The sequence below is a fragment of the Lissotriton helveticus genome, chromosome 6 (assembly GCF_964261635.1).
Source record: "Lissotriton helveticus chromosome 6, aLisHel1.1, whole genome shotgun sequence".
Taxonomy (NCBI): Eukaryota; Metazoa; Chordata; class Amphibia; order Caudata; family Salamandridae; genus Lissotriton; species Lissotriton helveticus.
The window spans coordinates 155,881,602-155,893,617 of NC_136067.1; the positions used below are offsets into that span (position 1 = coordinate 155,881,602).

A 12,016-nucleotide genomic window follows, 5' to 3' on the forward strand; every position below is an offset into this window, starting at 1 on the left:
AGTGAAACTGGGTCCGGATGGTACACCTTGCCTCTCTAAATTGTCAGGAGATTCGGTATTCGAGGCAGTTGTATTAGCCTGCACTCCGAGAGGAGGAGAAGTTCGGTGAACCAATATTGCCGGGGCCACCTTGGAGCAATTAGGATTAGGCGACATGGTTGACTTCATCTTCCTGATGATCTTGGGAATTAACGGAATTGGCGGAAAAGCGCATGCAAATATTCTACACCAATTCATCGAAAGGGCATCCCCGCACGAGTCCTTGTGGGGAACCCAGCTTGCAAAGCGTTGGCATTTCCGGTTCTGATCTGTTGCGAACAAATCCTGGTCGGGATGAAATGAAATGAAAAAAGTCTTGTAATGCGCAACTAAGCCCGGAGGCATCAAGGCGCCGAAGAAAAAATGATCTAAAAACCAGTTAACAAGCACTACGGATACGCCTTGGAGAATAGCCACGTTTTAAGGGCTTTCCGAAAGTTCAGGACTGACGGTTGGGATTTAATTTCGAGCGGGAGGCTACTGTTGAAAACGCCCTCCCACCCCATTTGGTTCTACGAACACGAGGGACCACCAACAAGCTCTTGGTTGAGGAACGGAGAGCTCTCTCCGGGACACATGGATGCAACAGTTTCCTCACGCCCTCGGCCCCATTACCAGTAACACAGAGTCTTGAAGGCAATCCTAGACTCAATCGGGAGCCAGTGTAAGGTTTTCCTGGCAGCCGTGGCGGAAGATAGTCTAGGAGCATCCAGTACGAATTTGGCCGCCGCATTCTGGACTCGGACTCTGACCCCACTCTCGGAATATCTGATCCAGGGATGGTTGATGTAGCTCCCATTCGTGATTGCTTCCGAAGGATCTGCTGAGTGAGTGCGCTAGGACATTGGCAACCCCAGGGACATGGACCGCCGACAGATTGATGTTGTGATTCAGGGCCCAATTCCAAATTTCCTGCGCCTGATGGGACAACCGGGCCGATCTTGTGCCTCCCTGCTTGTTCAGGTAATGCATGCTGGTTGTGTTGTCCGTTCGTATAAACACCGTAGAGCCCTCCAAGATTGCCTGAAAAGATGTCATGGCGAGAAAAATGGCTCTTAGTTCCAGCAGATTTATGTGCCATCTTTTCTGCTGTATGCTCCATTTGCCACTGACTGTCATCCCTTGGAGATGGGCGCCCCAGCTCTCCAGAGAAGCATCCGTTGTCACGATAAATCTGGGTCCTTCTGCCTGGAACGTACATCCCACTTGCAAGTTTCTTCCTTGCCCCCACCACTGGATGGAGCTTCTCATCCGAGGGGTTATTTTGATAAGAGCCTGTTATTTGCACCCACTGACGACTGAGTTCCTCCTGTAAGGGTCTCATTCGTAGGCGACAGTTGGGGGTGAGAGGAATACAGGATGAGATCATCCCGAGGAAGGACTTGAACTTGCGAACAGAAACGCACTTTCTTGTTAGTAGTGCTGAGGCCATTTTTTGAATCTTCACCTGCCTTTCTTTTGATATAAACACTTGGGCGAGACTTGTGTCCAGCGTCGCTCCCAAGAAAGACTTCCTCTGCGATGAAGTCAGGTGAGACTTTTTGAAATTCACCGAAAACCCCAGGCTCTGGAATAGTGATAGACATCTCTGAACGTGAGTTTTTGCCACATCGATGGAACTGGCCTTGATAAGGCAGTCGTCCAAATAGGGATAAATTTGACCTCCCTCTAATCTCAGGTGTGCGGCCACCGGGGCCAACATCTTTGTGAAAACTCTGGGGGCTGAACGCAGTCCAGAGGGGAGTACTTTGAACTGGAAGTCCCTGCCAGCCACTCTGAACCGTAAGAACTTCCGGTGTCTGGGAAAAATGGGCCCATGGAAGTATGCGTCCTGAAGTTCGAGTGTTGCCATGTGATCCCCTACTGTGAGAAACTGGAGAATTTCTTGAAGTGTCAGCATTCTGAAAGATAATTTTTTGAGGTACTTGTTGAGGGCACGCATGTCGAGGATGGGGCGCCATTCCCCAGATTTCTTGCAGATCAGGAAAAATCTTGAATAAAATCCTGTTCCCTTCTGATGTTGAGGTACCTTTTCTATTGCTCCTTTCCGAATCATAGAGTGTATTTGGGAAAACAGCTCTTTGAGATGAGCTGGAGGTGGTCCTTTTGGGGGAGAATTTGGAGGGGCTTTGACGAATTCGAGAATGTGACCCCTGGAAACCACGTCCAGGACCCATCTGTCCGTTGTAATCTTGGACCAGTTTGAATAGTATCTGGATATTCTTCCTACAATTTGCTTCAGGCTGGGACAAAGTGGTGGCAGGATGTGTTTCTCACTTGCTCTTGTTGTCTCTTCCTCGATAAGAGGGTTTTCCTCTTGATTGAGAGTAATTATTTCTCCTTTGGCCATATGTTTGTTGACGGTATGGCTGGTATCTTTGATTTCCTTGGGTGGTATTGTAGGAGCGTTGTTGTGAATAATTTCCTCTGTTAGAGAAATTGCCTCTTCCTCTTGCACCACGAAAGGACGACTTTCGAAACTTTAGAGAGCCCAGCGACCGTGCCGTCTCTGTATCTTTCTTTATGGCTTGCAAAGCCTCGTCAACATGTTGTCCAAAAAGGAACTCCCCATCATAGGCCAGGACCATGATCTTGGTCTGGACCTCTAGACGAAAGGATGTAGCTTTTAACCAGCCTTGCCTCCGGAGAACAGCTGCCCCCGCCAGCTGTCTGAAACCTGTTGCTGCCACGTCCACAGCAGCATCAATTATTTCAGACGAAACGCTCTCGCCCTCTAGTAGGATCTTTTTTGCTTCAGCTCTATCTGGTTCTGAAAGTTTCTCGATGAAAGGCGATATGTCAGACCACATCTGCCTGTCATACCTTCCAAGTATTGCTAGTGAATTTGCGGCTCGGACCGTGGTTGCCGCAATAGTTGAAACCTTCTTCACTATCAAGTCAAGACGTCTACCGTTTTTATCAGGGGGAGCAGAGACCTGTGCAGATGGATTCTTGGCCCTTCTTTGAGCTGCCTGTGTAACTACAGAATCCGTCTTAGCCTGACCAATCAGGCATGCCGGTGGCGTAGTAGGTGCTCTATACTTCTTATCTACTCGAGGTAGAACTGCGGGTAGTGAATTTGGTGTAGCCATTATTTTCAGACCTTCCTTCCATATAAAGTCAATGATTGGAATAGACCAACTCTGTCTCTGCGGCAAATCCTTAAAATCATAAGAAGCATTTGTCTTGTTTAGCTTCCATGGTGATGAGGAACCTTTTTGTAGCTCTTTCTATAATCTTATGAAAACTGGCAATGTCCACCGGCGGAGAATCCGCCGTAGGCGGGCCCGCTGGAGAGGGGGTTTGTGCCCGATAGTCGTCCCACTCCGATGATACGGACTTGTCGTCCAATTCACCATCCTCTCGTTCGTCTTTTAAAGAATTCTGACCCTCTGCTTGATGAGATGGTACCGGTGAAGAAGGTACTGCGGGTCGTGCTTCATCAGTTGTCATTAGAGACACTGATTCTTGCGGTTGTAAAGTTGCCGTAGATGTTTTTGGCCTAGGCTTAGAGACATGAGAATCACCCGATTCTGAAGGCGGAAACCTGCGATAATAATCGCTCAACATATATTGGAGATTCTGGAATAACTCCATAGGCATTTGCATGTTAGGCGCCGACACAGTCTCCTGATTAGAGTGCTCCTGGAAAAGGTCTTCCTCCTCCTGATCCATATCCTGAACCTTTATGAGCAAGTCAGAAGGGCTCCTGGCAGCACGGAAAGTGTCGTCCTCATAGGACTCCTCTTCAGAATCCAGTAATTTATCTGTCTTAGCTGACCACACTTGCATCGCCGTACAGGTTGACAGTGGAGGCATCGACGGAGCCACCGGTGCTGATGACAAGCCTGATTCCCCCTGTGTTGTCAGATCCGTCGTCGACGGAGCGGCCGTCGATGGTAACAGCTTCGTCGACGGTGAACTCGTCGACGGGATTGTTTTCTTCTTAGTCGACGGAAGTGTTAGCTTCGTCGATGAGGATTTCGGCGACGGGATAATTTTCTTCGTCGACGGTAACTTGGTCGACGCGGACGTCGTCGACGGTAACTTGGTCGACGCGGACGTCGTCGACGGTAACTTGGTCGACGCGGATGTGGTCGACGGTAACTTCGTCGACGAGGATGTCAACGGGTAAGGCCTTCGTCGACGGCAGGATGTTCATCGACGGCTGAATCGACGGCGAAGAACTCGTTGATGGTACCTTCAGGATTCCAGTCGACGGAGCGTCGACGATCGATGGAACTATCTTAGTCGACGGGATGGGTCTAACTTGTACCTGAACTATCGTCGACGGTGAGGAGGCTGAAGACATCACCATAGCTGATCTTGGTGAGGAAAAAGTCACTGTTGAAGTGGAAGAAGTAGCCACATGAAGAGATGGCGACGATGAGGCTGTACTTGACTCTTATGGCTAGAGGTGCAATCTGAGGTGAAATTTTCTGAGTAGGTACTTTGGAAACTGCAGTTTTCCCTGTTTTCCCTGAGGGCGCAGATTTCACAGGTGGAGACACCTTCTTGGAAGTAGTAGGCACACCAGAATCCTGAGAGGATTGGGCCTTCTTCAACACTTTCGCCCTGGGAGAAGTCACCTCAACCTCAGTTTTCCTCTTCTTTGAGTAAACAGAAGACCCCGAGGCAATGCTCCCTACCTCTGAAACAGGGTTATCCTTGTCCTTTATCCTCTGAAGCCACAGGGGAAGACTACCTTCTCTGTCCCTGAGAGTCTTTTGAGGGAAGGTTCTGCAGATTTTACATTCCTTTGCCTCATGATCCGGATACAGACAGTATATGCATTTTTTGTGAGGATCCTCCTTGAACAGCCTTAGCTTTCCACAGGAATCACAAGCCCTAAAGAGGGATTTAGAAGTAGACATCCTTTGAAGGTTAAAAAACCAACTAAAGTAAGAAGAAACTGAGCAGAGCTCAGGGAGACTCCCTTCACACGACGTGCGGTAGAAAATCTGAGAGCCTGAGCCTCTGGGGAGAACATTCTGATGGGTGCTGTCGCCTGATTGGCTGCAGTTTCGTCTATACAAAATGACTAGGATAGTCATGAGTGTGGGAGCTTTTGCTCCTGTAGCTATGGCTACTTTACTTCCTGGTTGGTTATTACCAAGGTTTTTTGGTTATTACAGGCATATTATTGCTTTTTTATATACCGTGGGACTCCCACTCCGACGACGGGGAATGATTCAGGCATGTGAATCTATGAAAGACACCCCAAATACTGGAGAAACATTGTTCCCGAAGGTAAGTAACTTGTACATCTGATAGAGACTACTAGATGCAGATTCCTTAACGTAGAATAGATACCCTAGCCATACCCAAAAGGGAGGAGGGCCTGCGAGAGAGCCTCCCTACCAGGAGAGACACAGGCCCCCAGCAGGGGACATGCCACAGGGACAAGAATGTAATGGCCAGGATACCCTAGACCCCACCAAGGGAAAACCGCCCAACACCCCACAGGGACAGACAGCGCGTGAAGAGCCTCAAGGAACACAAGCACCACCTCAACCTCTAGGGAGGAGAGGTAGAACCGGAGGCAGGGCCCACTTGAAGAAAAGTCGAACACACCCCACCTCAAGCAGCGGACAAGACAGGGACGGCTGCACCGCTAAAAGTGCAGACGGAAGAGAAAGGCACAATGGTGTAGAAGAACAACAGGTCTGCACTGGCATGCACAGCCAGCAACAGACAGCACCCCGGAACAGTGCACCCAGGACAAACCTGGGTGCACTGTTACGGGGTACGCCAGCCGAAGGTACAGGCCAGGAAAGGCCAAGAAGAGCCAGGACACACCCCAAGGAAGGGACAACACATACGGAACCAGGCAGAGCTACAACGCAATGCCGCAGACAGCGACACAGCAATCCAGGAGAAAGACAGACCAGGGCACAATGCAAGCCACTCCAAAACCATCAGCAAGAGGATCGCACCTGCGACATACCTTGACGCCACAGAGAGCAGAGGCCCGAAGGACGACCACACCTTCCCAGCACATGATAGAGCTATATAATAGCTACCATTACCCCACATAGGGTATGTTACGTCCCAAGAACATTGGAACCCTCTTAAGAAAAGGTTTCAGCAGCAGAGGACTAACAAAGACTTGCGGAGGAACCGCAGACGGCTTGCCAATCAGCCAACAAGAATTCACAGAAGGACTAATCTCAGGGCCAACACAGCTACCAACAGCCAAAACCACAAATCAAAAAAGGGCCGGATCAACAGCCAACAGCACCAACGTTCTAACTAAAGGACCTGAAGGCACATCAACCACACAGAACACACAACCGGGGCTACTCGCTACAAGGACCCAGAAGACAACAGGAGAACATCTCCCAAAACCCAGACAGACTTACAGGTCACGGAGAAGGAGAAGGTCACGGAGAAGGAGGAGGAGGAGGAGGAGACGGCCCGCAAGAAACCTCTGAAAGGCAGAGTCCGCAGGGGAATGGAACAAAAGAGTGCCATAAAAAGGAGTTTCCTCAGGGGTATACCCTGGTGTATTGCCCACCACTCCCTTCTGGCGGACCTCACTGATAAGTGCCCGTGCATATGCTTCTATTATGTAGGAGCCTACTCTCTGGTAATGGGGGTAAACATAAACCGATGAACAGAAAGGGGGTGGGGGGTCTGGATAAGGAACAGTTATATGGCATTCTTCCTGTCAGCACTTAACAGTGTTTTGTTTGTACACATTTTTTATTTTTTAGGTCAGATTGTTTTTCAATCCTACTCAAAACTCATCACTGGGTGTCTAAAACTTGATATGATTTTTTTTTGTTTGGGTTAGGAGCAGAAGTGGTCCAGGGCTGCACACTCCTCTTTGCAGTATGTGTCTTGTTCACCCCACTGCATTCCCCAAGAATAAACATATTTGAGGTGAAAATACAGCTTCCGTAACACAAGCCATTTGAAGTGTCATTGTTAAACATGGATGTTTTGCAAGTCCATTCTGGGTCCCTAGTATTAAGCCACGTTCAAGCACCTAAGGACAGTCTGATTCTTTGTGTAGGTGTGCACACACTACAAATGTTTAATTCAACCAATATGTGGCGTAAAATTCTTACCTGGAGATGACAGGCGATTTGCTGCCATTTATTGTATTTGTTCTATCCCAAGGCTTTCTTGTAGGTTCTAAAGACCAAAAGAAAATACAACCAAATAAATCTAAAAAACGAATCTGATGCGATTTAAAATCTTTATCGGAACCAATATGTTCTTTTTATTTAAAAAAAAATCTTTTTATTAGCAGTATACTGTGAACAATAACATACATTTGGTCTTGTATGACTATTATAGTAATAAGCGGTCCACATCTATGTTCGGCAGTCAGCACATATTAGGCATTTTCTGTTTTTTGTTACATTTCCAACAATTCCCTCCCAACCCCCCCACCCTCCAATCTCACCCTTGGCACTTACATATAGACATTATAGTCATTCTTAGTACACGGCTCAACGTTGCATATCCGACTCCCACAGATTATGTTGTCACAACCCTCCATAGAACTATCTACAATATGTACCAGACATGGTCCTGTGCAGTGCACCCGGATCAGCGCACGGACATCTGCGCGTCGGGCGGCAGGAAAACATAGGGGAAGTTCCACACACTGAGCCCATCAACTCTCGTCTCAACCAACAACAGTTGACAAAGTAGACGTACCATCCCATCATAAGTGTCAAAGGACCCTACCATAGCATTCCAATCTAGTGACAAAGGAGTCTTCCTAAGGCCTTTGCGCTCTTCGCGTTGCAGTGCCATACCTTCCGCCTTCCCCCATCTCACCACCTCTGTCCTCCACACTTCCGGATCAGGCGGCCTAGCCGACTTCCATCTCATTGTTATGGTTCGTTTGGCAAGCAGTAGGGCAAGATCAGCAAATCGTGTGGCCACACTTTTTTTTCTGCTCTGTAGGCCCCAAACCCAGCAGGCTATATTCCAGAGATGCGTATGGTCTTGCAGGAGCGACCCTGAATAAAGCGTTGTGTACCGTCTTCCAATAGTACCCCAGTTTGGGTTAGTCCCACAGCATATGCAGTAATCGCGAGTCTTCCGCGCCACAACGGGGGCAAGTGTCAGCAGTGTTAGGGAACATTGCGTGTAGGCGATGAGGTGTGAGGTACGCCCCGTGTAGAACCAGGAGTTGTATAAATTTAAATTTCAGGTTCCTTGACACTCTTAGGGAATTTGAGGATACGTTCCTACTCCTTGTCTGACTTCCCGTCCTATGTCCCCTTCCCAGGTTCCTCGCAAGGGCTGCAACGAGGTTGCCCTCCCCGCCCGTATACCACTTGTTATCCATTTCGTCAGGTGGCCACCCGACCCCATGAGGTATTGTATGGTGAGTAGTGGGTACGTGAGGGGTTCTTCACCCTCCGGTGCCCATGTTATTGTGATGTAGCGTCGCACCCTGGCGTGCAACAGGAACAGCCCTCCCGGGGTACGGTGCGAGTTGCGAAAATCCTCAAAGGACATTACACGGCCCTCCGCAAACAGGTCTCCCACTTGCGTCACTCCCGCGTCGTGCCACGCAGTGAGCATCCGACTAGATAGTGGGCTCGTCCCCAGTGGAATCCCCAACAGCGGTATCGAGGGGGCATAAGAAGAGGCAGAGGTTTTGTATCTCACCGCCCTTCTCCAGCAAGTAATCGCAAGTCTAAGCAGGGGTGGTGTCTTCCTAGGGATCCCAACCCTCGGCAGTAACAGGGTATGGATAACCCCTTTCTCCCTGTCCGTCTCTGACATGCCTATTTCGTGCAGGTTGCGTCCCGCCAGCCAGTAGGCCAGCAACTGCAGCTGACATGCATAGCTATATGCCAACAGATCCGGGACCCCCATACCGCCCTCCGCAGTAGGAAGTTGCAGTTTAGCCAGACCAATGCGACGTCGTCCCGACCCCCACACTAGTTCCGTGAGCATAGTATTCAAGGATCTAAACATGGCCGCAGATGTTGTTCATTTAATACTAAAACATAGTACTAACCTTATTGATCTCTCGTCTGAGGTTATACAGCAAGTATTTATCTGCTTAAATTAAAATCAAATTTCTAGGTTTTTTAATTGTATATTTTCTAGAAACTACATACTCAGATTTACAATACATGTATTGCATCTTTAATTGCAAATAGATGTAATGCCAGAACATTAAAGCGGTAAATTACATACATTATTGATCAGTGATATGGTATGAGTTATTAAAAATTATCAGTTCGTTAGGCCCAACTTTGTGGAGTCAGTGGTGACATGAGAGAAGTGGAGGTTTTGGCTGTGTGCCAGTCAGCACTGAAAAAAGAAAAAACCAGCATTGGACGGTCATCCAGTTACTAGATCTTCTTAACCAACAAGACCATGGCAGATTCTAGTTCCATACGGTTCGAGGATGGTCTCTTGGGCTTCTGATTTCAGATCCTAGGACTTGAGCTGTATCTCTCACCAGATGGCCAGGAAGTAGTTAATGGTTCTGACACTCATTTTCATGAGGTGATCCACAAGGAATACTTACCAGTAATTCCATTTGTCTTTCAAATGGAATCCAGATTTAAAGCATACTTGCTGAATCGTCCCACCCACGCACAGGATACCAGAGTACTTTTAAAGATGCCTTTCTACAGTTTATCAGAAAGGACAAGTCTCCTTTAAAACAATTAGTCTATTAAAAGGCTTTACTGGGCAATTTGTTTATTTTTGTTTAAATCCAGAAACCAATTGAAAAGTAAAAAGGCAGGTGTCAAAAAACCTTTCAAAAACCCTTTCAAAAGCATATGAGGGGATTAAGTAGGGCAATGTAGCCCTATAGCTGCAGTCGAGTAAGATTGAAAAATTGGGATTATAGGTCAGGATTAGAGGCAAGGATTATGCAAGTCTTTCTTCACTCTTTATTCCATAGCAACCTTTTAACAAAACTACCTTTCCAAGAAAAACATAAGGGAAAGAGAAAAAACATCAGAAACAATCAATAGACAGTTCATGCATATAGTCCGCCATCGCTGTCCATGCCTCCTCTTTCTTCGCTGCTCAGCAGACAGGAGTTAATTGCCTTTATTGGCTCCTCACTTCAATGTACTGTTGAAAGCTTTATTGGCGACTTTAACTTGTATTTTCAGAGTAATGGTTGAGGTTTATGGCTTGCACGTTATAAAGTTTTTTTTTTTTTATTGCGCTTTTACCTTGCAGGCGGCTGTGGGAGTGTGCCTGAGCCCTCCTCATGTGGTTTACTTTCTTTGACAGGGGCCTTGTGTGCGCTGTTATGACCGTTGACCACTAGAGGACGATCGTAGTCGGACAAGACGCTTCTCTGACTATGCAAGCGTCACGCGTCACAGTCTGGGGTCAGCAATTGCAAGCACTACTGCTGGTGGATGCGCTACACACAGTGCAGTGACTGCCACGGTATGTAAAATTAACCCCTTAGTGCCAAGATTACTAGGCAGGTGTGCCTATAGGCGTTTACAATCCTGACCAGTGTGATTTTTGGGACTCGAGTCAGTGGGTCAAGGCCGTTTTCATGCAGGCAGTGTATGTCCACTCTAGGCTCTTAAGCCCTTCCTCAACCTGCTGTGTGTATTCTGGTTGAAAGGCCACCTGTTAAGCACTCTGGCACCGGCCCAGGCTATCTACCTTCTGAACAACTTATAGGGTGTGGTCCCATTATCTTTAGTCTCTGACTCTCTATACTGGCTAGCCTGCCTAGTGCCACAGAGCTGTTTGCCGTGCCTAAGACAGAGGTTGATTATATGGAGAAGGAAGTGGTCTCCTTCCTACGTTAGGACTAGTTTTGCGAGGCAGTGGGCGCCTCGACAGCACGCTGTCTCCCTGGCTTAGGCACCCCTTGAAATAAAGATTGAGAGGCTGGCGGAGGCGCAGCACAAAAATATACCTTTCCAACTGCCCTGCAGATCAGGGCGTCGATAAGGACACTTTTGAGCACCTCAAAAACATCTCCTTACAAGCCCAGCCACAGGCGCCAGCGCCTGGCCCATTTGTTCCGTCTCCCTCGTACCATAGCCCCTTGGGGTTGAGGATTCCCACAGCGATTCTGATGTGGACCTGGGTCCTTCTAAGACAAGGCACTCTTCCTCCCAACACCTCAGGCTGTCCCAGACACCCTAGTCTTTCAAGTGGTCCCTCCTAGGCGAGAAGGTAGCGGCGTATGTGCCAGGGGGGCTTCAAAAGCAGCTGGACACAGACATCAGGGACGGCACTCGGGCGGAGCGTCCTCCTCCATTCCTGGAGAACAAGGTGGCCCTCACTGGAGATAGACAAGTGCATGGTTACCTTTTTGACAAAGTATATTAGGGACCCACAAGAAGGGCAAAGACTGCTCACAGAGGTCATGTCAAGAAAAGTTATTGGACCTTACAAGGCCGATCACAAAGATCTTGGACATGGCTGAAGAGGCCAAGTAGAAAGGTGATCTCATATCTTCCGAGGTTCTGTCTGGATGGGCCCAGAGAGCGATCATATTGTTAGGCAATGCCAATTGTGCGCCATCAGTAAAGACGCTCTCTCAATTAAAGTAGATCCGAGACTTGGCGACCTGGCAGTTTCGGAAGTGGGCCCCAATGTGCAAGGGGGGTTGGAGACCCCTTTATAAAGGAACTCTGCAAATTCGCTGCCACATTCAACTATTTGAATAAGACGCAGGCAGAGGCATCTATTAAAAACACTTTTGGCAACCACGATTTTGGCCATGGCCGGATGTGGCAAAGGATGCTTGTTCAGCCGCTTTGTTACCAATGCCTCCCAAAAAGGCCAAGGTTCCGGTTAGGAGTAATACCAAGCCACTGAAGTTTTCAAACTTTTACCCATCCTGACATTTCCATCACTTCTGCGGGGGCAGAGGGTTGGACAAACCCAAGGTAAAGACTCTGTTCTTCCCCACTAAAAATAGGGGGAATATTGGCTCAGTTTGTAGATAACTGAGCTGGGGGGTCACGGCCGATGCATAGGTCCTTCCAGGGTTTTCGTC

General features: G+C 48.2%; 1 protein-coding gene across 3 annotated transcripts in view; it reads right to left on the reverse strand.

Moving 5' to 3' along the window:
- ENAH (ENAH actin regulator) overlaps positions 1-12,016 on the reverse strand; it is a 681,857-nt gene that overhangs the window by 80,727 nt on the left and 589,114 nt on the right. For all 3 annotated transcript variants that reach the window (XM_078647528.1, XM_078647526.1, XM_078647527.1), the window contains one exon: positions 7,113-7,179. In XM_078647528.1, the coding sequence (XP_078503654.1) occupies positions 7,113-7,179 (67 nt within the window). The remainder of the gene's footprint in view (positions 1-7,112; positions 7,180-12,016) is intronic.